The 27,178-nt window shown below is 38.9% G+C and overlaps 1 protein-coding gene across 1 annotated transcript in view; it reads left to right on the forward strand.

The window, feature by feature from the left end:
- tenm4 (teneurin transmembrane protein 4) overlaps nucleotides 1-27,178 on the forward strand; it is a gene marked incomplete at its 5' end in the record, with an annotated part of 174,702 nt that overhangs the window by 42,375 nt on the left and 105,149 nt on the right. Inside the window, 6 exons of the mRNA XM_081371629.1 lie at nucleotides 6,023-6,269; nucleotides 9,379-9,453; nucleotides 10,314-10,412; nucleotides 12,740-12,975; nucleotides 21,747-21,911; nucleotides 24,844-25,058. Of these exons, the coding sequence (XP_081227755.1) occupies nucleotides 6,023-6,269; nucleotides 9,379-9,453; nucleotides 10,314-10,412; nucleotides 12,740-12,975; nucleotides 21,747-21,911; nucleotides 24,844-25,058 (1,037 nt within the window). The remainder of the gene's footprint in view (nucleotides 1-6,022; nucleotides 6,270-9,378; nucleotides 9,454-10,313; nucleotides 10,413-12,739; nucleotides 12,976-21,746; nucleotides 21,912-24,843; nucleotides 25,059-27,178) is intronic.

Genomic DNA, 27,178 nt, shown 5'->3' on the forward strand with positions numbered 1-27,178 from the left:
GTAGAAAAGAAAGAGTAAAAGATCTCTATGCCCGCTAGGTCCTGTTAGCTTGATGGGACAGACCCGTTGAAGCTTGCGGTCTTTTTGTTGAGCATGTGTTGCTCCATGGCCCCTGGCTTTCTCTTAGGGTCCTGTTCCTGGAGAGATGGCTATTGGGCCAAGGGCTCCCTGCTGAGCCCCTGTTCTTCACTACAGAGGCTCCCTTGTATTAGCATCTTTTTACGGCGAGCAGCATGGGGTTTGGGCCACAGTGGGCCGCTAATAGTGTATGGATCTTCCTATGTGAGGGCTCGCACAACATGCCTTTGCAGTTGACCAGACAGGAATGAGCAGGTGGAAATTAAGCAGTGGGGTCACTGTGCAGCTATGCATTTAGATCAGTTGGGTTTCGTCAGAACTTATTTAATCATCCCCTTCCGTTGCCAGTGCCAGGGGAGCGAATGCGGTTTACGGGGTCGCACCGGAACATATATCCACGGGAGACACTCCAAGAGATCACAGCGGACAGGGAAAGAGTGATTTAATAAGCAACACGTGGCGTTGCTGCAGAGGGCAGCGAGGACAAGCCTTTTTTTCCTACTCTCCGTTCTCGCGAGTTTCACCTGCAATTATTTTTAATGACACCAGTTATTTATATGTTGCGTTCAGCTAGACACCAGCATGCAACACAGTCCATGTTTCTAATTGCAACCAGCCAGCTGTTTTCCTAATGCATTGTCACCTTTTGTGAATGTACACTGGATGCTCTTGAATCATCACTTTATTTAGATAATCCATTTTGAGGTTACCATGGAGATAACAAAGTGCCAGACAGGGCCATCTGCACTTTTCAACGTCAAATATGTCTTCAGGACCCAAGGGGACACAAGAATTACACATTTAATGAAAAACAGCACATTTGCTTTTGATTCCACGTGATTTTCGAATCAACATGCAGTGAGAGATACTTTCATATTTCTTTAGTATAGCTGTGAAGATGTCAGCGAGGCCGTCAGTTACTCACACTTGATGAGTTTGAGAGCATGACTGATTCAGAGCGCCGTAAGCTATATCTGCTAGCCTTCATACGAGACCCGTGAAGACAGTGTGTATTCCCTCATGCATCTGTCTTTCCTAATGGTTAAGAACAACACCTTAACTGATGATTGAATGGAGGAAAAAGTGTGAAAACCACAGACAACACAACCTTCCATTAACACTCAGGGTGGCTGTCGGCTCTTCGCGCTGTTCGTAAAACAGTTTCCACCACCCATATGCAGACACTTACAACCAGAAAACAAATCTAGCAGGATAGACGAATGCACTGCGATCTATGGTCATTTTTAGCTGTGGATGCTGTGTAATGTCCTGTCTGTCTTCTGGAGGGATCTTGATTAATTCTTCAGCCAGTCTAACACCTTGCACATTTGACCGGGTGTCTAAGGCACATCATACGAGTTCTCACTCTCAATGAGAATGAGTGAGTGAGAAACAGAGTGAGACTGTTATTTGTAACTATAAACGAAAATAGACTGTTCTCGGCCTATAAACTTTCTAGATGTTTCCAAATGGGGGAATCTATCTATCTATCTATCTATCTATCTATCTATCTATCTATCTATCTATCTATCTATCTATCTATCTGTCTATCTGTCTATCTGTCTATCTGTCTGTCTGTCTGTCTGTCTGTCTGTCTGAACTATATATATAGTTATATATATATATAGTTTGTCTGTACTATATATCTATCTGTCTGTCTGTCTGTCTGTCTATCTATCTATTTATCTATCTATCTGTCTATCTGTCTGTCTGTCTGTCTATCTAAACTATCTGTCTGTATGTATGTATGTCTGTCTGTGCATTTTGTAATTCTTATATGTTTGTATGACCTCATTTCTTATCAATTATTCATAAACACAAACCAATTCTGCTCCAGGGTTTGATGTTTTATCATCACTGGTTGATTATCTAACACTGCTGACTGGAGCAACCCAGTTTTCCTTGGAGATTGACTTCAGACAACTTTAATGGGCTTTTGACGCCTTTAAATATTGAGCAAGAGAGAATAGCTTTTAAAATATCTCTGGACTGTGATCAGTTGTTAAACGGAGTCAAACTCATCAAGTACATCCTCACAGATCAAATTAGCTTTTTAACACGTTTTAGTAAAGTTCTTGCACCTCTTTTGAATACACCCCCCTCCCCCATTTAAAACATGGTATTAATCTACATAAATATGCCATGGGATTTCCACAGAGAACTGCTTGTCTCCCTTTGTAATTGCTGTTTTATTCATTTGCTGTCTTGTAATCATAAAGCAATTTTACATCCAGCAAAGTGTCATCTGGAGTAATTAGGTGCCTATTATATTCTAAATCTCAAGAGAGGGGGAATATCACAAAAATAATGTCCATTATTTTGATAAAAGATATATTTTGTTTTAAGAAAATTAATCCTATTTATAATACCATTTTGTTTGTACTGTGGTGTTTTTTTATTTATTTTTTTATGATTTTTTTTATTTATTTATTTATTTATTTTTTGAATTGCCGAAATTGCTAAAAGTCTTAAAACATACCTAATTTCTGTAAGAATTTTTTTATTCCTTTTTTTAGATTTTGTGTTGAAATATGATATTGAAAAATATGTTTGGCTCCTTTTCTGGAGGCCATTTGAGCGCAATGACCTTTTTCTTTGCCTTGTCTTTCTTTGGCAAAACAAACTTTTTTGCTCTTGAACAGAGTTGTGCAAACAATATCGATCACAGACCTTCCACTCTTACAAGTCCTTCTGGACTGCTCTGAATTGTTCCTGCTGAATCATTACTTCTCTTCGTATTATGCTCATTGTCTCAAGGACTCGAATGAGCCTTAGTTTCTGTGCTTCTCAATGGAAATAAAGCTCCAACCCGTGAACGCTGCGTCAGCATTTCTGTCTACTGGCTGCTGTTTAGGGAGTAGAAACCCTGCGTTGAGACAAACTTATTCCGAAAACACAACACAAAAAGCTTGTGAAGTGTTTAGAATTGGGTGATGCATAGCCTGAACTTGTTGTAGTCTATTACTATTTGTAGCATTCATTACATGCATAATGGTGTTTTTATGCTGTTGTTGTTGTTGTTGTTACCTGAGGGCCTGTTTATAATTTGTTTTCCCTGACAAAATTTTGTATTCAGTTCAATGCCACGTTATTAAGAGCCAGAGTTTTTATAATCATTAGGACGTCAACCTATGAATGACTTACTTTAACTGCATGCTGAATTGCGATAAGAGAAAAAAAATCTAATTCAAGCACATTTTTCTTTTGAAGTTTAGACAGACAAGCAATATGAAAAATCAAGTCTTGTTGTCATTAACCTTCATTGAATTGCATCACTTTCGTAGCTGTAATACTCCCGCATGTTACATACCTTCATAGTGCTGGGGAAATGGTTTTCCTCCCTTCCAGCTCTCCATCTGTTTTGATCTGGTTTCATCAGGGCCATCATCAGCTTGGCTCAGAGACGCAACAGAGCTCTGAGTAATTGGTAGCGTAGGATTGTGGGAATGCGGCTTGGTACGGGCCCATCTGTCACTGGCTCTGACAAATGATCCGGCCCTGTGCCCAAAAATGAAAGGGAATAAAAAAAAAGTAAAGGGGTCCCTGTCAGTGACGCATCCCATAATGATCTTCAGTAGAAATGTGCACTCACCACATGGTGCAAAGCACTCATTTAGTCATATGAGAGATGTGAGAACTAGCGTTCTTTCACCCCGGTTACATGCCTCCAACAGAGAACATACTGTGTCGCTTGGTGTGTGAAACCACGGTAAGACCTTCGAAGCATGCAACTTTTGCAGTATTCAAAAGAAAGGAATGATTCAGGGTTGCTTATGACTTGTTGCTCAATACCGTGTTGCTGTGTTTGTGCAATAGTAGTTAGTGAAGTTTGCTTATGAAGGTCAGTTCAGGCGAGCGACAACAAAAGCATTCTCAAGAGGATCTGCTTGACAGATTTTCTTTGTTGTTGTTGTTTCAAAAATAAAATTATAATTTAAATTGCAATTCACAATGACTTGTATGTGTGACTTGACTGTGTTACTGTGTGACTTGACTAAAGAGGTGTATATATTTTTAGTATTTAATTAAAAATGTATTTTGATATTTTTAGGGGGTGCAAAAATGTGTCGCTGTCCTGCTAACATAATGAAGAGAAAAGGCTCACCTTTTTAAACTTATTACGTAGTTTGCATAATCTTCTATTTTTTTATTGTTTATTTAAAAATAGTGAAGCAAATTTGTTAAAATATGAATATTTGCACTATTTTACAGTTCCGTGGTTCAACCAGCATGAGACCCAATGAGGTCTAAGGTGTAAGGAAAATATCCGTTTAGGTTAGGATGTTTGACTAGTTGTCCAACATCTGATGATTGAATTAGATTTTTTTTTTTTTGAAATCTTTATTTTCGGTGACGGTACTTTAGAAAGAATGAATTTACAGATTCAACTTCTAGAGATTTTGCTGACAGTTTCTGACAAGTTCTGTCTCTGGCTTTATCTAGTTAAATGCATTGCAGCTACAGCCATCAACACTCTGCTTTTGTAACAAATAGACAATTACTGTTGGACTTCAGATAACCCTCTGTGATCGATGCCCCATTATCGTGCATAATTCATGTCTGTTTGTCTTGTGAAATCTATTTTTGCAATAACTGTATATGTCTAGCCTATTTATTCATTTAATATCTGTCAGATAGCCTACTAAAATGCTTTTGCAAATAGCCTACATTTACATATTTGTTAGACACCAGTTTTTTGTAAGCATTTGAAAGTAAAGTTCTTTATAAATATATAAATAAAACATGTGTCTTATTAGCTGTATCCTTAGCGTATTAGCTATACCTTTAGCGAATGATGGTAAAGTTGTTCTTACTCTAATTAAAACATCTTTAGCGCATTAGCTACCTTTAGCGAATGAAGGTTAAGTTGTTCTTAAATGTAAATAAAACATAATTAGCGCATTAGCTATATCTTTCACAAATTAAGGTAAAGTTGTTAAATATAAATAAAACATCCTTGGCACATTAGCTATAGGATACCTTTAGCAAATTAAGGTAAAGTTGTTCTTAATCTAAATAAAACATATAGCTCATTAGCTATTCTTTTATCGAATGAAGGTAACATTGTTCTTCAACGTAAATAAAACATTTATTGCATTAGCTTTAACAAATGAAAGTTGTTTTTATATGCAAATAAAACCGTAAGCACATTAGCTATACCTTTTAGCGAATGAAGGTAAAGTTTTTAAATGTAAATAAAGCAACGTTAGCACATTAGCTATACCTTTAGTGACCAATGGTAAAGTTGTTAAATGTAAATAAAACATCTTTAGCATACTAGTCTCACCTTTAGCAACAGTTTAAGTTCTCAGTAAAGAGGCCGTTGAGTGTTGCCGACAGGTGTAAAATGAAACTGCTTTGTTCTTGTTAAGTAAGGGTTCTTAGCGCAATGAGGCGCTAGTTTATTGATTGATGAATGGTTTAGCAGATATGGAAATGAATGGCTGTGGAGCGCACAAGGACACAAGGGTCTTTATCTCCGTCTGGATTGCCACAATCTGATGCTCACAATCTCATGTCTGATAGCCCCCATCTCCCATGACGCAAAGTGGCTTTAGTTGACAAAAGCATTGTCGGAAGCTGAAGCTGTCTTGTCGGGTCCAGCCACACAAGCTGCAGTTGATCATGGCGTGAATCCTAAACAGGTTGACGAGGGTAATTCAGTCTACTTGATAGTGACAGATTGTCTGCAGCATATTTTGCCTGATGAGTGTTTGCGGGATTCCAGCTGTTAGAAGCCGGCGCACTATTTAGATGCAACATTTAAGCTAGGTGTCTCTTTTTAAGGCAACTTCTTATCATTGACTTATCTTTGAAAATCGAGTTGTTTACTTGTGCAGTATCAGAAAAACGTTACAGATAAATCTCTGCACACCACATGCTAATGAACACTGCAGTAATTTAATTTGGTTAATTGCTGATAGTGCTGTTTCTCTCGTTTCAGAGGGCTCGTTCCAGAACCACTCCCGGTTGCGGACGCCACCACTGCCCCTGTCACACTCCCATTCCCCCAGTCAGCACCACACCGCCTCCATTGGCTCTCTGAGCCACAGCAACTATACCCAGCGCAGTAATCCGAGCCCGGCACCCACCGATAGCTCGGCTCCCAATGAGGGGCCTACAAGTGCCCAGGACTCAGGCAGTGCCCAGGACAACTGGCTTCTCAACAGCAACGTTCCTCTAGAGACCAGGTACATTTGGGGCTGTGCTGTTCTCATGATAAAATGGCTAATCAAATAGCTTTGTGATGTTGAGTGACAACATTAGGTGTTTATAATGCATCGTAAGGCATGCATATGCTGGCTGCATGAAGCGTTTATCATGCTATTTGTATCTGCTTAAAAGATCAACTACACTGTTAATAGTTAATGAGACTTTATGTAGCCTTTTATCTCCACTTGATGCACAATATAGTTTAATGGGTCATTCCTGCTGTTATGCAGTAGCTTTTGATGCATGTACAGTATGTGGTGTTATTCGGTAAAACAGTATACCTGACTTTCAAATACATCTTCTGGTCAATCGTAACCACATAAATTGTATCTTAATAGGGAGACAATTAACAAAATTGAACCTAAAATAATGGAAATAAAGAGCTAAGTTAGCCAGTTAGCTTACATGAGGTGTGAACTTGAAGATATTTTTTTGTCTTTTGACATATTTTTATACCGTTTTCTGATATTTTATATACATTAACTGGATGGGAAGACAAACCAATTCATACCACAAAACTTGACAGAAATCTAATAAAACCTAAATTCACCAAATCTATTGATAATACTTATTGGTGTTTGTTTTCCCGCCAAAATGATGTCACTTCCTGGAGGATGTTGACATTCAAGGGACAGGCTTTAGTTAGTTAAAGGGATTTTACAGAAGACTAAGTTGATTGGTAATTAAAACGATATTTTCATTAAAACATGTTTTGTTTGAAACATTTTAATTCGATAAGGAAAACATTGAAGAACCTGGTGCATTTCTTAATAAATTGCCAGTTTTTAATGTTTCCCATCTTTATTCCCATATTTGTTAATAAAAATACAGTATAATTAGACATAAACATTTGCTGATAGTAGGAATGACCTCAAGTGTATAGCTGAATTTACGGTCTATCATTATGGAAGTTTCATGCGACTCAGTTTTTATGTAAATTCCTGTATTTGGCCGAAATGCATTCGAAACATGAGTAAATATACAACAAGAGAAAAGTATTGTTTTCCTGGGCTTTCCGGGCAGTGTTGCTGATCTAATATTTCAAGCCAAAAATGCAATAGATGGATGGTGATTTCTCTCAAGGTTCTGAAGGGGGCTTTGTTACAAGCTCTCCATATTTATCTCCCATCAGCCCTTTCTCTGTTTGCCTCTATCTGAGGCACTTGTGTGGAGGAGATCAGTCAAGAACCTCTCAGATGTCTGTTTGCATTGCTCAGGCTGCTCCTCATGCATGGCGGAGGCAAATCAGCGCTGTCAGACCAGCCTGAAGAGAAATGATACATACTGATACTCAGATAACCTCCACCTCCTGCTCTGTTCAACCCAGCCAACAATTCAAATGTCTTCAAACTTTTGTAGTAGCTGAATTTTGTTATTTGTGCTAAGAGCATCATTACATCACGGGTCTCGGATCTCAAAGTCGTTATGATTTACTGATGGGATTGCAAATTTAAAGTAGTTTTCCCAAATATCTCCCAAAAACCATGAAAAAAAAATGTTAAACATAAATATATGCAGCATTTTGGTGTTTATAATTAGATAATATGCATTTGAAAAATGTATACATTTATACATAACTATACATCTTTGCAATATACTATACTACACTGTTGGACTATATATATTTATGTTAAAAGCAAGATTATGTCTTTACAGGGTAATTACCGTATTACAGCATTGAAAATTATTTTATTTTCTCAATAATGAACATGAATTTTCCCTAATTGATCCTAAAATGAACTTTATTTTGTTGCACATTTATTTTATAGTGAAATATAATTCAGACCTATATTTTGTGAGATTTACTTCGATATAATAGAGTGGCAGGAAATTATTATGGGCGTTAAGATCAAGATATGTTGCAAGCCAGACTTGAACCCAAGTCACCCACAAAAGCACTCATCTTAACATATTTGGAGCCACACACCGTATCCTCTGCTCCACAGTTCCAAACCAAAATGAAAGTATCTTACACATTATATTGTCTGATAATAAGCATAAGCACTAGGAAATTTGCCCGGAAACTCTGTTTCTTTGTCCTCTTGATGTGTTTGTGACCGGCATGAGTCTGAACGGTCCACTCAACAGGAAAATGAAAGCTAATTTGAATTTGCGGAGGGACAGTTAGCAACATAATGACTGATTAAACATCATGGATTTCCCCAAACTTTAATCTGGACCAGGTATTCTCATGGGAAAGGGAAACAGATGGTCATACCAGCCGACATGCGGCATGAGGAGAGTGCCGGAAACCAAGTAAATCAGTGACATCACCCTCCATCCCTTCCTCCTATCTAAAAAAAAAAAGAGCGATCAATTAAACGAAACCCTCTGATGAAATTGGAATATCCATTAGCAATATCCACAAGGGCAGTGAAAGATGGCCTGTCATTTAGGCTTTAGCTAATGGCTTTGTAATGGTTCCCCTCACGACTTTTGTACAGCGGGCTGGAATGGGTCGGATGAGTCCCTGGATATGTAGGCTTACCGAGCCCTCCCATTGGACGAGAGCAATGCCATTCTCTTATTGCTGCTTTTTTGTATTCTTCTCTGACTCCTCCAAACTGGCCTCTGGGGCCCTCTCGCCTTCGTTTAAAACTTTAATTTGCCTCCCAATGCCCAAACAAACTAAACAAATGTACATAAGCCGGCCAAAGACAATCAGCAGAGCGAGCAGGCTGTCTGGAACAGCCACCAAGAAAAGAAAACACACATTTTCTCTTGTTGAATTGAAGGTGTTGCGCCTGCACAGTGCATGTTGACGGTTCATTTCTCCATCGCATTATCTCAGTCTTCCCTTATGGAACAGCCATCTCAGGGGGAACAGAGCTACAGCAGACATGCTTCACTGAATGCAACCAGAGTTCCTCTCTGAATGTTAATAAACCTCTGCTTTATGAAACCATTTATACTTTTAAAGAAAAAAAGCCACATCTTAAAGCAGGATTTAGCATAACCACTTGGGAATTCTGTCAGTATAATGTGTGATTCTTCTAAAAAGTGTTGTGTCAGCCCCTGAAACACAAAGAACGTGAAGAAGTGAATGGAAAAGTAATGCCTTGTTTTCTTCTAACCACAATCATAAAGGAGCCAGAATACTCTAATGTTTATCAGAGAAGAACAGGACGCTTGCAGAGAGGGGCATGGGTCGTACAACACAAGGTACATGTGCAGTAAAAGAACGTGAGCGCTCTCGGGTGGGGCGCACTGGGTTGCACGGGGTTAAAACCCCACACCGCACTTTAGTTCCATAAGGATGTCTCTGTTTCCCCACGTTCTCTGAAATGGTGCTGGTGCCCAGCTAGGGAGCCTGCGGACCTCTTTCAGAACCGCCCCCACATTTCAACTGGCTGGAGAGACGAATGTTTGCATAACTGGCTACGTTTCTTAAACCATAGCTCTTAGCATTTTTTAAGAGTCTTGGAAATGTCCAAAACACTTTAACATTCAAAGCTGTTTTCCCCTTAAAGCTGGGAGATACCTTTGTGCTGTTATAAAAAACATCAGCACACTTGGACCTCCGCCAGCTAGATTCAAGGTTGAGAACTAACTGTTGTTTAATTAAATACACATCGCTGTGGGCATTTCCAGCTTTGTAAATGAAAACGGTAAGCTTTTGTTTGATCTAGTTTTGTTTAACATCAGTCTTGCTAGACTGAGAAGTAGTTGTTTCAAAAACATTACTTGATGAGGAGATTTTCCCGCCCTCTGTTCTCTGATGTTGTCGGTTAATAGTTTTGAGTTCAGTAGGTTTAGATTAGAGAGTTTTTTTTTTTCTGTCCCTGAACACCGTTTTTCCTGCCGTTGAAAAACGTGGAACGGTTCCAAATTGGGCTCTGGATCCGGCACCAGCACCCTGTCATTGGAAAATGGGGTTTGTTTGTCCTCGTCGGCCTCTCCACTCTTGTCCATTTACACAAATTCGCCGGGTGATCGCATTTTTGTGTTTGCACATCTGTGTCTCCCTCTTGCACGCATGTCTCACTCTCGTTCCATCTGTCCATCTCTCCACCTGTGTGTAGAAACATAGCAAAGCAGACATTCCTAGAGACTTTACAGGACAACTTTATAGAGATGGACATTCTGGCCACAGCTCGCCGCGACGGCGCTTACACTGATGGGTATGTTGCATGATCTGACCGCGGCTGCCGGAATCTGCTTTGCCATGCTGCATAGTGGTACCTGTGCACACTTGTTTCTCATTACATAGTGCAATTTGTAACACAATCTAACATTTTTCATCACTTACTGTAGGAATTTGCATGTTTTTTAAACATTTATTTTTGAACACCAAACTAACGACTTTTCTAATTAACCCTGAATGCATTAGCATTCTTTGCTAATAAATTGTTCATAAGGCCAAGTGCACATTACAAGACAGAAACCTGCTACCTTGATAGAAGTCATACAGGTTTGTCATGGCATGAGATTAAACAGTTGTGGTAGAATTATAATTTTGAGTGAACTGTCCTTTTAATAGCACTATCATTGGGCGCAATTTATTCTTAGAGAGTCTTATAGCCTCTAGTCTTGTTTTATAGCATCAGTTGTTTTTTGTTTTTTTTTGTCATATTTGTGACATTTAAGGTACAAACTTAAAGGGTTAGTTCACCCAAATATTTCTGTCTCTCTTTCATTGTCCTGTCTAATTAAAGACTAGCATTAAAGGGATAGTTCACCCAGAAATGAAAATTCTGTCATAATTTACTCACCCTTAAGTTGTTCCAAACCTGTTTGAATTTTGAACACAAAAGAAGATATTTTGAGGAATATGGGTAACCAAACAGTTGATGGGCCCCATTGACTTCCATAGTATGAAAAAAAAAACAAAAAAAAAACAATGGAAGTCAATGGGGCACATCACCTTGAGGGTGAGTAAATGATGACAGAATTTTCATTTCTGGGTGAACTTTCCCTGTAATGCTAGTCTTTAATTGGACAGGACAATGAAAGAGAGACAGGAAATTAATATAGGGATGAGAGTAGGGGACAGTATCGGAATAGGACATCAGAGCATATAGGAATGTCAAGTCAAGTCAAGTTTATTTATATAGCGCTTTTCACAACACAGGTTGTATCAAAGCAGCTTCACAGTAATAAATTAGAACAATACATCAATGTTTGTTTCTAGTGGAACGTCTACGTTCGGTAATGCTGATCAATAGTATCGTTGATTGATTAATTTAATTAAATATCCCCAAATATCCCCAACTGAGCAAGCCAAAGGCAACAGTGGCAAGGAACCGAAAAACTCCATCAGGTGACCTAATGGAGAAAAAAAAAAACCTTGGGAGAACCCGGGCTCAGTCGGGGGCCAGTTCTCCTCTGGCGTTTATGAACTAGAGGTCGGATTTAACTGTAGGATTAAAAGTATTATATGAATGCCTGGCTGAAGAGATGTGTCTTTAATCTAGTTTTAAACTGGGAGAGCGAGTCTGAGCAACGAACAGTATCCGGAAGACTATTCCAGAGTTTTGGTGCTAAATGTGAAAATGCTCTCCCTCCTTTGGTGGACCTAGATATCCTAGGTATGACCAAAAGCCTCGAATTTAGTGACCTTAAAGAGCGCGATGGATTATAGGGCGATAGAAGATCGGTTAAATAGACTGGAGCTAAGCCGTTTAGGGCTTTATAAGTCAGTAGCAATACCTTGTAATTAATACGGGACTTTATAGGTAACCAATGTAGGGATGATAAAATCGGTGTTTTTATCGGTGTTGAGGAATGTGTCTCACAATTGCATACACTCTGAATCGTTTCAGTGAGACATGCTAAGAGGCTACTGCCTTTGCCTTTTGTCAGAGTCAGACTTAAAACATGAAGAGGAGCCAGCTGAACAAGCTTCTGTCTTGTAGTGCGCGCTAGGTTTTTGTAAGTCTGTTCTTGTACCTCATTAGGCTAATGTGGTTTGTTTCTGAGTTTCCCCTCATCCGGTCAGTACAGCTGGACAGCAGTTTTCCAAGTCAGTGACTTCACCATAGATTACAACACCTGCTAACTAACTAAGCTTTTTTGAGCTACAGTAGCATCTCATTTCAAGAGAACTGGTCACAGTGAATAAGCTGTCCTGGTGACGTACATCCTGCAGTATCTCACAGCTTGACACACGCACCCTTAAGGTGAATTAGAAGTCACTACGAGGGCTTGTATTAACAAGAGTCCACTGTGGTCACTCGGGCTGTAAATTAAATTTGATATTGATTCAAAATTTCGATATAACGCACCCCACAGGGCACAGTGTGTCTCGCTGCCAGCCAGCTCTGAGATGTGGCTATGGCAACAGCTTGGAAAAGTACTTAGCGACAGCAGTACTGACCAGTGCGGAAACACAAGCCTACACACTCTACAGATACTGTTTAACATGATGAGAAAACACTTATCACACAGTGCTCTCCAACGGCCTTTGTTTTTTTGAACATAAGCAACAGCATTTTCTGCGTCTCTGCAGACACTTTCTGTTCAAGCCTGGCGGGACCTCGCCCTTGTACTGCACAACTTCTCCCGGCTACCCTTTGACGTCCAGCACGGTATACTCGCCTCCACCCCGGCCCCTGCCACGGAACACCTTCTCACGGCCTGCCTTCAGCTTGAAGAAACCCTATAAGCACTGCAACTGGAAATGTGCTGCCCTCAGTGCCATCCTCATCTCCGTCACCCTGGTGTTCCTCTTGGCCTACTTTATTGGTAAGTTCGCTGTTCTACATCCTCATTCACCCTTAAAACTGAGTCAAAGATGTGACCGATATAAAAGATGGCTTATGGGTTGATTTTGTTTATTTTTTTAACACTTAAACGCATACGATTATGAAGTGACGTTTCACTCATAGTTACCACAGGCAGAAAACAAAAGAATAGGATGTATCATCAGCAAAACTTGAAATGGCTCAGCGATTTACTCCAGAGCAAGTACTGAACGCAATCAATTATTAGCATTGCTGTCACTTGATGGTGAATCTGGTGAAGAAGCTGTCAGCGATCAAAATTCTGATTATGAAGATGATGAAAATGATAGTTTTGAGAAGATTGCGAATATGCTAAATGCACTGGGAAATGAGCTCTGACGAGGACAGCGATGATGGTATAAAACTCAAACTGCTCAAACTGAACCTGTCCAAGCTCCAAAAGGTAACGAAATATGCTTTATTTTTATTATTCTGTAATTGTTACTCTAATTTCAGGAGAGTTTTATATTATTTCGACATGTAGATATAGATCCTGGTCGCTTGAGACCCGAATATGTAATAATGATTGGCATTCATTCACATTCATGCATTTAAGCGTTCAAACCAAAAGCTTGAAGGAGGTTTGCTACTCTCTTAGCTGGTTTAGCTGGTCTCCCAGGATTGCTAAGCTGGTTTCCATCTGGTTTACCTGGTCTGCCAGGATAACCAGCTGACAGGACTTGAAACGGTTTAAAAAGTTCAAATCAGACAAATTCTGACAAGTGAAAACCATCTTGGTGGTCAGCAAACTGTTAAACTTGTTATATGTACTTGTTATACTGTTGTCCTAAAGGCTGAAGCAATGTTTTGTCATTTAAGTACTTCTTCTCTGAATCCAATCTGCTGATGGTAATCAGTACATCTCCTCACTGAAAGAGACTGATATGACTTTTGTGTTAAATTTGATCTGTTTCCGCCTCGTGACAAAGTAGTGAGCAATATAAATACGTTGTATGTGATTCACTTTTCATCATTTGAAAGCTCAGCTCCAGCAGATTACTGTGAAAATTATTGATCTCTCGCATTGTTAGGAAATTTCAATGTCCTACAACTGTATTCAGCTTGGTCAGTGAACCAAATCAATAATGGACAACAGATTAAGTGAGATATTGTTGAGCCATAGCAACAGTTTGATTTGATTTTCCCTGCATGGTTAAGATTTCTGTAGTTTAACAGTGGCTACATCGAATCAGTATCTCTCTGTGATGCATTGTATGTACAGCTATATTAGTTCTGCACTATATTAGTCTGAACATAGACTATAAACATACCTGAGCGTTACTGTAATGCTGAGTGTTACTAGGTGTCTGCTAACAATTCTGTTATGCGTTTCGTGTAATCCCATGAAAGAAGTGGAATATCTGACATGCATGTGAGAAGATAAGAGCTTGTCTATAGCAGTTCCAAATAAAGTGTGTCCATTCTTTCGAGGGTAAATCAATAATAAATGTTTTGTATAACCCAATATCTTTTAGAGGACAGCCTGAGATGGGTTTGCATAATATGTCTGCTTAGAATGTAAATTGTTCTGTGTAATCTAACACAGAGCCCGCAAAATGAAATAATACTTTTTGAAGGTGAAAATACTTTTTGTACTGAGTGCAAGTCATTTGCACAAGGTGCATCCAAATGGAGATCTCACAGATGTGTTTTCATTATTAAAGATAAACAGCTTTCCACAGCTTAGGCACTGAGAATAAATATGCATTGCAACATAACTAAAATGAGCTCTAATCATCCATCCATTCATCTATTTTTGGCTAAAAAATAATAATTTTATTATAATAATAATAAAAAATAATTGCTACCCTGTGATTCTCTACAGTGATTTGGAACCTAAATTAAAATTCTGTTAGCTGATAATGCTAATTGCTCAGCTTTGTTCAAATCGCTATTGGCCAGCCTACCTTTGAAGCATTTTAAGGTAATCATGTGTGCTTTGTTTGATGTACACTATTTATGTGGTGTGGAGTGACTGACCTTAGTAGCTGCTTTACGTAAAATGTTTTAAATCACTTCTAGGAATCGTTTGGATTCTGCCTTAGAGGGTAGCATGTGGGTAGTATACAGTGTGGCAGCTTGCAGTGTTTTAAAAGAGATCCGTGTTCCAAAAACTAGTATGCTGCCTACCAAGAAGGCATCATAGATGTGCTTCATGTGCAAAGGCATCATAGTTGTGCTTAAGTAGCCAAACAGTAGGCAGCAATGTCATGCTTTCTTCAAAGATGCCTCATTATACCCAGTGTTGAGGTAGAATGCATTGGAAAAAATGTGTCATGCTATCTAGAGCTATCCTTGAAAAGACTGTCTAAAAAAGGCAACAGCTTATAGGAAGAAGCTCACTATGTTTTTGGAACAAAACTACTATTGTCTACATTAAAGGCCTAAGCACTGAGCTTAATGAAGTTGTTCTCTTTGTAAGCTGGAGGGCTAGTTAAGCTCTGACCTTGTTAGGAGCCCTGCAAAGCCCACCAAGCCGATGTGTCTTAATCACTTCATGTAATTACAGACACCCCACCCCATCCTAACCCTCTTCCAAAATCAAGCTCATCTCCCTGTGCACCTCAGGTAAACACGCATGAAACCGTAGCTCACCCTGAGAATCTGGGATTCAATCAACAACAAGGGGTCACATTTAATTAAAAGCTGATGAGAAAATATATTTAATTTCAAGTGCAATTAATTATGTAGGCCTGTAATTGGTAACTCTAGCTGTGTTGTCTAATGAACCCAATTAAACCTCCTGACAGATGTTTTTGACTTGCTGCATAGTTTTGCTATTCCCCCCCCCCCTATTCTTTTTCTGTGTAGTTTGCAAGAACTGCTTCCTTGAAAGGAGTGAGATCGCAAAATTGGGATTCGTGTGCCATTTTCTCAGTGGTGGCATGCTCATTAAGAAGGTCATTATGTCCTCGGCATCTGAAGGTCATCAGCTTCCCTCTGTGTTCATTTCTTAGCTCGCTGGGCCCTCATTTTACTTCCCAACATGCAACCTCACTCATAGCCACAAGATACTCACTCTAACTGTCTATTGACTTTGAAGTGACAGTCTTTTGTTTTCTGTCCCTTTTTTGAATGACAGAATGACAACCAGCTAGATGTATTTTCAATTCTACCCTCATCAAAGTATATTTTTTATTACATGTCATGTCAACCCAGGGTACTGGATTGTTTTTTCTGGGGTTGAAAAAGTACTGGTGGTGTTTATAGGTCTTATAGAGGTTGTGTGGTTGTGTCACTGCAACATTTTGGCTTGTGGTAGCCTACATTATAACGAAGAGACTTTTTTGACCTAAATATGAATTACTTTGTAACTGGGAAGTTAGGTCACAGTCCTGCTCAGCCACCACAGTCTTCTTGAGCATAATACTTTGCACCAGGTTATCCCAGGGGAACTTTCTGTACAGTTAGTGTAGCATCTCTGTGGATAAAAATTGCCTTGTAAATTGGCAAGTTACAATTAACTGTCTGCCAAATCAAAGCTGTTTTATGAAGCCATTCTTGGAAAGTGCGTTCTCCGTGGCCAGGCTGGAGTGTAGATATTATTCACTCCTGACAGATTCCTGTAAGCTTCAGAGTAAAAGTGAAAAATGGCTTAAGACTTTTTGATCGACTAACTTACTGATGATGTGCATTTCACTGCCTCTCATTTATAGTCAACAGTCTGAACTTGAAGTGAGACCAGAGGAGTGAGCACATAGAAAAAAAGGAAGTTCCACTGGGAGTTTGTGTGAAAAGATGAGGCACTCCTGACTGGGGAAACTTAACTCTCAAGAGTGCTCTCCAAGGTCTCACTGGTTTGTCTGCAGATTGATTTCACCTACGTGTGATTTTTAAGGGCTTAGAATCCATGTTTGCTTAAAGCAATCCACAAAGACCTGAAAGATAAACTACAAAAGAAAAATCACTTTTCAAGAACAAACTCTTCACAGAATGAAGTAGGCCCCCTCAACAACCTTCTGTTTTAATCAATGTAAACTCCAAATTCCTACTTTTGCTGTGTCTAAATGATGGGCACTCCTTAGACCTGTCATCTTGTTTATATCTCTTTAGTTTGCAAAAGTGGTGTCTGGTACCTCCACATCTGCCTTTCTTTTTTTTGGATAAGTTTCTTAATGAAGATTCAATCGAATATGAGATGGATGCCCAAAAAGGGCTAAAGATCTTGCACACCAGGATCTCTGCAGGAGGGGTGTCAGAGTAATTAGATGGCTAATGGGAGGACTGAGAGCTGCCGTGTTCAACGCTCATCCATTCAAGTGTCTAAGGGGGATTAATTAACCATATGCTTGCTAATGCGCCCTGTCCATTCTATGATGGATGAGCAAGAAATGGCATTTCTCAACCTGGGACTACCCTTCCCACAGATACCAGCACTGTCCTCTTTTTTGACCTGGGATAAAGTGTTTTTTGGAGGTAAATGTGGGATAGATGGTGTCTTTTGTTGTTGTCTGTTTCTCAGGAGGTGTTGCAAAGGTTTCAAACACAGAAGTGGAACAGTAATGAGCCTTGTGTTCCACTCAGACTGAAGCAGTAGTTTGTTCAAGTTTTCTGCTTCGTAATTGGCTTGTACGAATCTGCCAAAGTGGCCTGCTAAAGCAGAGACTGCAGGGTCGTTGTGTGCGTCCAGGCTGGCATTTCAGCACGGCTGCCGGTTTACTCTCAACAGGTCGTGGGGTCTTTCCACTTGCCGTTCCAGCGGGACCCTCATTAAAAACACCCAGTTTAGATCGCTTCCACCTGTCCCTGCTTTGCTCTCTACTCATGGAGCCTGAGTGACAGCTGAGAGAGAGAGAAAGAGACTGAGTGAGTTTGGATGATGGAAGAGTTTGGGCTAGGCAGGGGAACATATTTCATAAGCTGGACTCTTTCCAACGCACTCTGGAAATCATAGTTACCGGGACAGCTCGGACATAAATCATAATGAGGTTTGGTAGCGGGGGGTGGCCAAGAAGTGTGAGGTATTTTACATCAGAGCTAGACAGTAGCAAAAGGGGTCCAGATGGAAGATGGGCCCCTTGAAGGAGCAATTACTTGGACATTTGAAATGACACCTAGACCCATGATGCCTTAGATTCAATTCAATTGTCCACCCCCACTGCCCATGCGCCAACTGCACTCTCCGCTTCCTCCCACAGAGCCACAAATCAACCAGTGTGCTGCAGAAAAAGAGAGTGAGCTAGAGGAATGCCTTACTCGATCTCGGGTGATGACAAACCAAGCCATCTGTCTCGTAGCGTGTCTGTCCGCCTTTGACACAGTCGATTCCAGCGGTACTGACGGGGGCGGAGGCGCCCGGTCGTTTGCATTTATATTGTCTCTCAAGACAGCCACGACTTTTTATCGCCTCCACAAATGCTCTCTTGCAAAAGTAACGGCAACATTCAGATCTTTCGTCAGAATGGTCCAAATCTGCCGGAATGCAATCAACAAAATGCGCGCCCTGCAATTTTCCAAATGGCTATTGATTAAGTAAGCTGGAAGATGGCCACTTTCATCCGCCATGGCAACACCTGTCAAAGGCTTCATCGTTTTTCAGGCCACATTTTCACCGTTTAGTAAATGTGGGGTGGTTACCAAGTAATATGGCTTTAATTAATGGCCGAACATGCAAACGGATGCGAAGCAGAACTCTCCCATTTGTCACGACTAGTTTGATCCGCAGTCTGTGAGCCGTGCACTGGGCTTTTAAAACTGCCAATTTGATGCTTCTGGTTAAGCTAGGGCAAGCACATCTTTGCAGAATCTTAAGGATCATTGATTTTACAACATGTAAAGCAGGACAGAGGATATCCAAGCAAAGGCCCAATGAAGCAATTAGCCAAAGCTCTTTGTTTTTCTTTGAAAATGAATTCAGACACATCTTTCTCTCTGTAAACACCACTCCAGCCAATCAGCCCCTACTCAGTGAGGCATTTCCCTCTTAGTTTCATTAATAATGTACCGAACAGTCCCCCACCACCAACACTAATAAACAAAGTGCCTCCACTACTATGTTCTATTTCTAGTTATGTTCTTTGCACAGTTTTATTTTGAAATAAAACAACACCCAACACCAGAATATTAATTTTATGATGCTAAAAAATTAGTTGAAGAATTGCTTTGTTTCTATGGAGTCTATCTGGAGTTTATCTATTTTTTTTAAGTGTTTTTCACAGCACTTTATATACCTACAAAGGGCTTGATAAGTCAATGTTTTTTTAACAGGTTGTGTAGGTTATGACCATTGCCTTATGAGCATTATCTCATAAACACCTCATTTGAAGTGGTACTGTAAAGTTTTTTTCCTTATTTTTATTTTGGTATTCTTTAATCTAAGAAACTGCTGAATAATTTTAGTGTTCTTTCACACAAAAATCAAGATTGAGTGGAGGTCTGGTAATTATGCCAGCTATATGTTTCTTTCAGAAATGTTTTGACAGAAGAATAAATCATTCATTTAGACCTTTTCTCACCCTGATTGAGACAAGATATTTGCTGCCACACAAAACAAATACATTGTCACCTCTCCGAAATATTGAGTGGAGCGGAAAAGTAATTTTAGCACTGAATTGTCACTATGGGTTGTCAAGAGAGTGTGGCAGAGAAAGCCACTTGTGCAATTTGAAACTAGCTCTGTTCTTATGAAGGAGAAACGGGAACTCATGTAGGGAGACAACTGGAGCATAGGAAAGAGGCTCTAGATAATTTGTTTTATCTACTCCGACACTGCCATAGTCCACCGTTGTCTTACATACATACAGCATACAGCAGTTGGCTGCATCCCAATAGGTAGGCTATACTATAAGATGCATTATAAGATTATCTCATCCAGTGGCACAGTGGACCCACATGCATGTGTCTGTTAAGTCCACACGACTGTAGGGTGTCCCATTTTTAATTTTAGGTTTCTGAAGGGTGCTCGCAAACGCTCCCTTTGCAGCATATATACGACCTCGATGCTCACTTTTGCCAGACTTCTACCGGAGTCAAAACGCCATTACATCACGAAAGTGTAGACTTGGAGGAAGATCGCAAGCGCTTAGGGTTCCATTTGGGACAGGACCTTTAACTTCCAACCAATGGCAGAGCCAATGTTGCTAAGTCAGGCTTGTCTGAATGCTCAAACAAAGATGTTTTTATAGCACCCACAGTGTTTACACTTTTGGAGGAAATGACTTAAAGTTGTCTCTGTATGTAAAACTTTGGTAACAAAAAATATTGTAACAGTTGCAAAAAAACACAGTGTTCGATGCATGTTAGTGAATCTGTCATACTGTTTTACCGCATACCCAACAGTGTGTGCTTTCCAATTACCAGTTAAGTACTTAGTGTGAATTGGTATGCAGCCCAGCTTCACAAGCTTAATTGGATTCTTTGGTTATTTACATCATGTGCTTAGAACTTCCATGTCCACTGCGTAAGAAAGAGCTCCAAAGGCCTTTTGTTGGCATTTTATCTGCTGACTGAAGACTTCCAGGACAAGGTTTTGCCTGGCTAAGCTGGTCCTGACCATTCTTGTCCTGGTGATCCATCATGCCTGGCCCCTCCTTCCCCGTTCACTGCGCCATCAGAGTTCATCCCAATGGTTTCTTCTTTTGTTGACCTTGTGAAAAATCACTGTGCCTTCTGGTGCTGCTCATGCATTCATCCGTACCTCTTGTTGTGTTCCTGCTGACTTGATCATTTCCTTGTCTCTTTAGCCACTGGGGGTATTAGCAAGTAAATGGGGATGAAAAAAAAGTTGCCCTATGGGCTCTGGCTTTTCTGTCTATGGGTTGTTCAACATTTAAGTTTTATTTTATTTTATTATTATTTTTCCTTAAGGGACAACTTTTTTTAGTTGTTGTTTGTTTACACAGTGCCATGAAACATACACCAGTTATTATTGGTGCTCAATTATTATTAATGTTTCTTCTTATAGATGTTGAAGCAAGTTTTTGCTGGTTAACCTTTTTGTTGAACATCTTTGATGAATATAAAGTTCAAAAGAACAGCATTTATTTGAAATAGAAATCTTTCTTACTGTCACTTTTGACCAATTTTTTTTTGTTTTGTTTTTTTACTTACCCCAAACTTCTGGAGGATCGTGTGACACTGAAAACTAATGAAGCTGAAAATTCAGTTTTGATCACTGGAATAAATTATAGTTGAAAATACTTTTACAATAAAAACAGTTCTTTTAAATTGTAATAATATTTCACACTATTGCTTTTCTTTCCTGTATTTTTAATCAAAAAAATGCAGCCTTGGTGAGCAGAAGAGAGTACTGTATATACTTTTTACTGTGTATACACAACTTATATATACCATATATGCAGTTTGCCTGCATATTGCTATATTACATATAACTTTAATTGATAATTAATGAATGTCCATTCTTCAAAAATGTTTGTGACCTACACAGGTCATTGCTGTAAATGAGAACTTGTTCTCAGTCAACTTACCTGTATAAATAAATAAATCCAACAACAGCGATGACATCATATTTTCATATTAATCTGCAGTCTGCTGTGGTTCTCTTGGTGCTCTTAAACTCTGCCAAAGATTAATCAAGTCAAAATATATTTGTTTTCTTGCAGCCTTGGTTTAATTACCCCACAGCCTTCAGGATGTTAATTTTCTGATGCAGTGTCTATAGTATTCCTTAGTGAATCTAATTTAATTACTCTAATGTACAGCAAGGCACATGCTCAGGAATCACTGCTCCAACAGACGTAAATTTACCATCTGGTGCCGCTCTTTCTCTTGCAGCCATGCACCTCTTCGGACTCAACTGGCATTTACAGCCAATGCAGAGGCAGATTTACCAGCTGACGGAGGACAACACGAGTGGCCTTCATCTGCCCACAGATCTGGGCTTGCCGCCTCTGGGCAACACGGGTCTAGAGTTTCCGGATCGAGGAAGCAAAGATGATGGTATGTCCAAACATGTTTTGTTAACTTTAATCTGTTTCTTATTGTGAATGCTGTTTCATGTTGACTTCTTTGAGATTGGTTAAAAAGCGATCCTTATTAGGGTGCAGATAAATAGCAGCCCTGATGCAAAAAAGGCAGCAGCTCGACAAGTTTGGTTGGAAAAAAATAAGAAGTTCTTTCAGCCTTGATTAACCTTAAACTTTTTTTTTTTTTTTTTTTTGGGCCAAGCGTTTGAACTCATGCCCTTCAGTCATCTCATATCCGACAACACATTCCAACATTTCAAGCTAATTTCCTGCCAGATTCACATGAACTCATCTCCTGCTAATTTCGCTCCGCGCTGGCCAGTATTATAACGTCTTATTTTTGATTTTCAAAGGATCCAGGATTATTTGTCAGCCAGCTCCATGCTGTGACCAGTCTCAGTTGCTTGCCATGAGATCTGCATTACAATCCAATGAAAGTTGCAAGGGAAAATGGGAAGGGTATTATTTGTTCCTGGAAGAACGAATGGCACAGCTTTAGGGATTGAGTATCCAGGGGCTCAAGCCAGATTAGAACTTGCCCCATCCAAAAAGCCATGCATTCCTTTCATCTCCAAGACTGGACAAGAGTTTTCCTGGCAGCGGAAGAAAGCAGACACTAACCCCCACGGTCAGGAGGCAGAAGTTCGTACAGTAGGAAAAGTTCGCTTTTCCGTGAGCACTTCCCGTATATAGCCATTTGATTTGCCACAGGCCTCGGACAAAAGGTGGGAAATCAGACAATTACCATATAGATGAGTCACCGAGACGTCTTTTTTCATTTAGCAGCTGGCAGAGAGGGAGCGAGCAAAACCACAAACATGGAGGCCATGGCGGTTCCTCCGTTTGAGTGACATCTGCGGCTGAGGGGAAATCAATAGGCCCGGCTTTTTAATTCTGACTGTCGGAGTAACATTGTCATCAGGAACACAGCAAATCAATCCAGCATCACTGTGCTGTACATCCCTGGTATTAACTTAAATTAACACTGTATCGGAGAGGTTTTCAGACCGTTGCACTGTCTAGTTGCACATCATTTCATCTGGAAAGTGCCAGTGAGACATTGTTTAAACTCATTCATTCGCCATACTTTACTCCTTGCTCCATTCGCCAAACTTTACCAAGCTTTACTCCTTGGGCACTGTGATTGGCCATCTGTGGGTGAATGTTTTTTCACCCCAAAATACTAAAAATATATTCTTTATAACATTTTCCTATGGTCATTGAGCCTTGACTCAAATTTTTAAGATCCAAGCAAATTTATTTCTCAAAAATGGTTAACACGCGCACAAAACCATCCCACTTTACTTTCCCACTTAAAGTTCCTATTAACGTAATACAATTTTTTTTATTATTATTGTAATTTGTTCTTATTTAAATCAGCACAAATTAAAGGCAGTACAAGAAATACTGACATATTATTAATTGGTTGATTTTATTGGCCAAATGATTATTATTATTTTTTATCTGGTCCTAATATTCTTAAAAACTTTGTATTCAAGCTTGTTTTTTGCTTTTTTCTTTCATTTTCTGTGAAATAATACCTGGTCATATTCTCAACAAGTTTTGCAAGTTCGGCCAATGGCGATATGCGGCATAGCTGAATTTTCACAAGATGTGTAATTGCGGCTGATGTGGTAATGCGTTACGTGGAGGTGGTAAATTGGAAGACGGGAAAGCATGTCCTGTCTCTCCAGATATAGCAAATTGCAAATGATTGACTTTTGAGGAGACTGCCATCTGCTGTAGCGCGTGTAGCCCGACGCGAACACTGCCTGCGAGTCCTCTGGGCTCTCTTTGCAAGGATGTCTGCTTTTGTCGCCATCACTGCGGAAATTGGCCAATCCACCCGAGTGAGCAGATGTTGCTCTTTCCTCAGGGTCCAATGAGGAGGGCACATCAGCATTAGGTGCAGGGGCATTTTCTCCAAGGATGTGAGGGAGACACTGCCTCTGAAAACATTCTAATGTGTAAATAATTGAAAGTACAACAAATAAATGTATCACTTATTTTAAAGCCAAATCAAATTCCAAATCAAAATGAACTTGCATTGACTTGAAAAGATCTGTCACTATAATTGCCCTATAATTGTTCTGTTTATTGAAGGTTTGAGAACAAATGAGAATTTAATGATATAAAAAATTTGTTATTTTCGAAGTAATACAATTTTTTTTTTTTACTCTGTGTGTGTGTGTGTGTGTGTGTGTGTGTGTGTGTATATATATATATATATATATATATATATATATACAGTATATACATTATATATATATATACATACACACTGAGTATGAACAGAAATGCATTTATTATTAATTGTTAAGTGTTAAATACACTTGCTGTTTATTGAAAGTTTGAGGATGGATTAGAATTGACCATTTTTTTATTTTAATTGTATGATTTTAATACAAATATTTTTATATACTCTATCTATCTATCTATCTATCTATCTATCTATCTATCTATCTATCTATCTATCTATCTATCTATCTATCTATCTATCTATCTATCTATCTATCTATCTATCTATCTATCTATCTATCTGTGTATAGTATGTTGTATAAATTAAACCCATTTATTATTATTATATAAATAATATAAAAAAATATTTTAATACATACCACTACATAAGTAAAAAACATTTTAAAAATCCATTGCAAATTGCAAAATTTGTTTATATTAAACTTACAAAAACTCAAATGTATATCTCCCACAAACACAAAATGTTGAGTTTTAGTACATGTATAGTGAAGTTTCAGCTTTATGGTCAATGGTCAGTGTGGCTCTTTTTTCCTGATGTGATGGAAAATCAGCAAGAGGGTCATTCACCCGGTACACTGACCCTCTCCTCGCACCATATGGTAGATATATGAGGCGTCGAGCTGACTGATAGATCTCATTTTCCACAGGTAAACTAGATGGCTTTTTCCCGGAGGACAGCTTCATAGACACGGGCGAGATAGACGTGGGCCGCAAAGCCGCTCAGCTGATCCCACCTGGAATCTTCTGGAGGTCGCAGGTCTTCATCGACCACCCCATGTACCTCAAATTTAATGTGTCTCTTAGTAAAGATGCCTTGGTGGGGATCTACGGGAGAAGAGGCCTGCCTCCGTCGCACACACAGGTGGGTCAGAAACTTAGTCTATTCAGATGAAAATCTAAACAATGTATATTATGCCTTTTCATTTAAATGTTTGGATATTTGTTTGTGTTTTTCCATTTTAATAATTAAAGTAGAAAGAGATGACACAAAAATATTAGGACAAGAGGTGAACAGGATCGAGAGACTTCAGTCCGGAATCAAAACCACTTGTCTTAAATGGTGTATTCATGCTAACCGCTATTTAAAAAAAAAAAAAAGCTGAATTGTGTAGATTCTGTGGAACTAGATGTTCCAGAACATTCCATCTGCCGTTAGTCAAACAAAGTCCAGCTCCAAACCTAAACCATTGGTTGAACAAGTGTTGATATGTATTTTAACATCGAAACAACAAAATGACCTTACAAACGCTTATCCTATTTCCGTTAAAAGGTATCAGAGCTTTTTTAATAAAATCAAAAATGAATCATTCCAATTGTATTTGTTTGTCTCCCCCAACACACAATCATTTGTCAATAGGTTATCCAAGATTTCATTTCATTTTGTTGCATATCGTCTCAAAGACTCATCTCAAAGGCTTTGACATAAACTGACACTTAATTATAGTATCGAACACAGAGCATCTCTGCCTCTCGTTATTGATTTGGTTCATTTGTGTGCAGAGGTATTGTGTCACTGGAAATTACTCCAAGACCGTAGTAGTTTTTCTCCTTTTCAATTTTCTGCAAACAGATTTATTTTGTAAGACTGTTCATTTATAGCACGTGTAGATACAGTAAGGAATAATGTGTTTGATGAGGAGAAAAATAAAGTCTTCAGTTGTTATTGCAATTTATGTCTTAATGCTATGCTATGGCTACATTTCTTATTTGGCTTATGAACAACTGTCAAACAAGAATGCCAAGGTCATATGTCATACCACAAAGAAAGAAATAGGAAACTATATTTTACATACATTACTGTTCAAAAGTTTGGGTATAAATTAATGTTTTTATTCGCAAATGATGCATTAAATTGATCAAAAGTGATAGTAAAGACATTTATAATGTTACAAAATTTCTATTTCAAATAAATGCTGTTCTTTTTAACTCTCTGTTCATCAGTGAATCATGAAAAAAATTAATAATGGTTTCCACAAAAAAATATTAAGCATCACAACTGTTTTCAACATTGATGATAATCATAGATATAAACACTAGATGTCGCCTTGTATACGGCAGTTCATTGGAACGAATGCGTCAATAGAGCCGCCATCTTGGAACAGGGGAGCCCCTCCTCTTTAATGCATCAGCGTCAATGTAGGCAAAGGTCTAACGGAAATAAAATCACCATAAATCGTCATGAAATGCGATTTTCTAGTTTTTATGGTTCGTTCCAACGGTCAGTCATGTATTTATCATTGAGTCCAGAGGAAATTTAAGGTTTTGATATTAAGATAATTACTTCTTTTTCAAAATATAATGCATAGTGCTAGTAGGCCTACGTTTATTAGTCACATTCTTCCACTTGAGTAAACTTAGAATAAACTATTGCTATATAATACATATATAAATGAGCAAAACTTGGCCACTAAATATTTAATATTCAATTATTTTAATGATCACAATTAAATTTTTTATTTTATTAAATTGAACAAGCGCAACATTCAGCATTCAATCAAATATTCTAAAAGATGTTTTATTAAGAATAATGTTATTTCAACATAATATCTCGTTATTTCGACATAATATGTGTGCGTGCAACAAGCAAGAAGTGCATTTGTAAATCTGGTGACGCGTGCATTGATTTTTATTAATAAACTTCTGACAGTGTCGACTCGGCTGCAGAGATGAAGTTGACGATCGCCATCTCCGTAGTGAACGCGCCTAGAGAGAGAAATGCACATAATGGATTACATAATCAGAGAGTAGCCTAGCTTTTTTCTTTCGTTTTAAATTATTTCGTTTAAAGACTATTCAAGCTTTGTGTATTTGATGTATTTCTCATGTCTGTGTGAGGCATAGGCTGAGTTTCGTTAAGTTAGGATGAGATGCGCTCCAGTTAACGTGCAATAAGTAAGTTACCGCGCGGACGCCTCCATGATTATATCAACAAGCAATTTGTTGATGAATAAAATTTATTAAAATTAAGATACAATTTATACA

This window comes from Scardinius erythrophthalmus (assembly GCF_964197995.2).
Source record: "Scardinius erythrophthalmus genome assembly, chromosome: 7".
Taxonomy (NCBI): Eukaryota; Metazoa; Chordata; class Actinopteri; order Cypriniformes; family Leuciscidae; genus Scardinius; species Scardinius erythrophthalmus.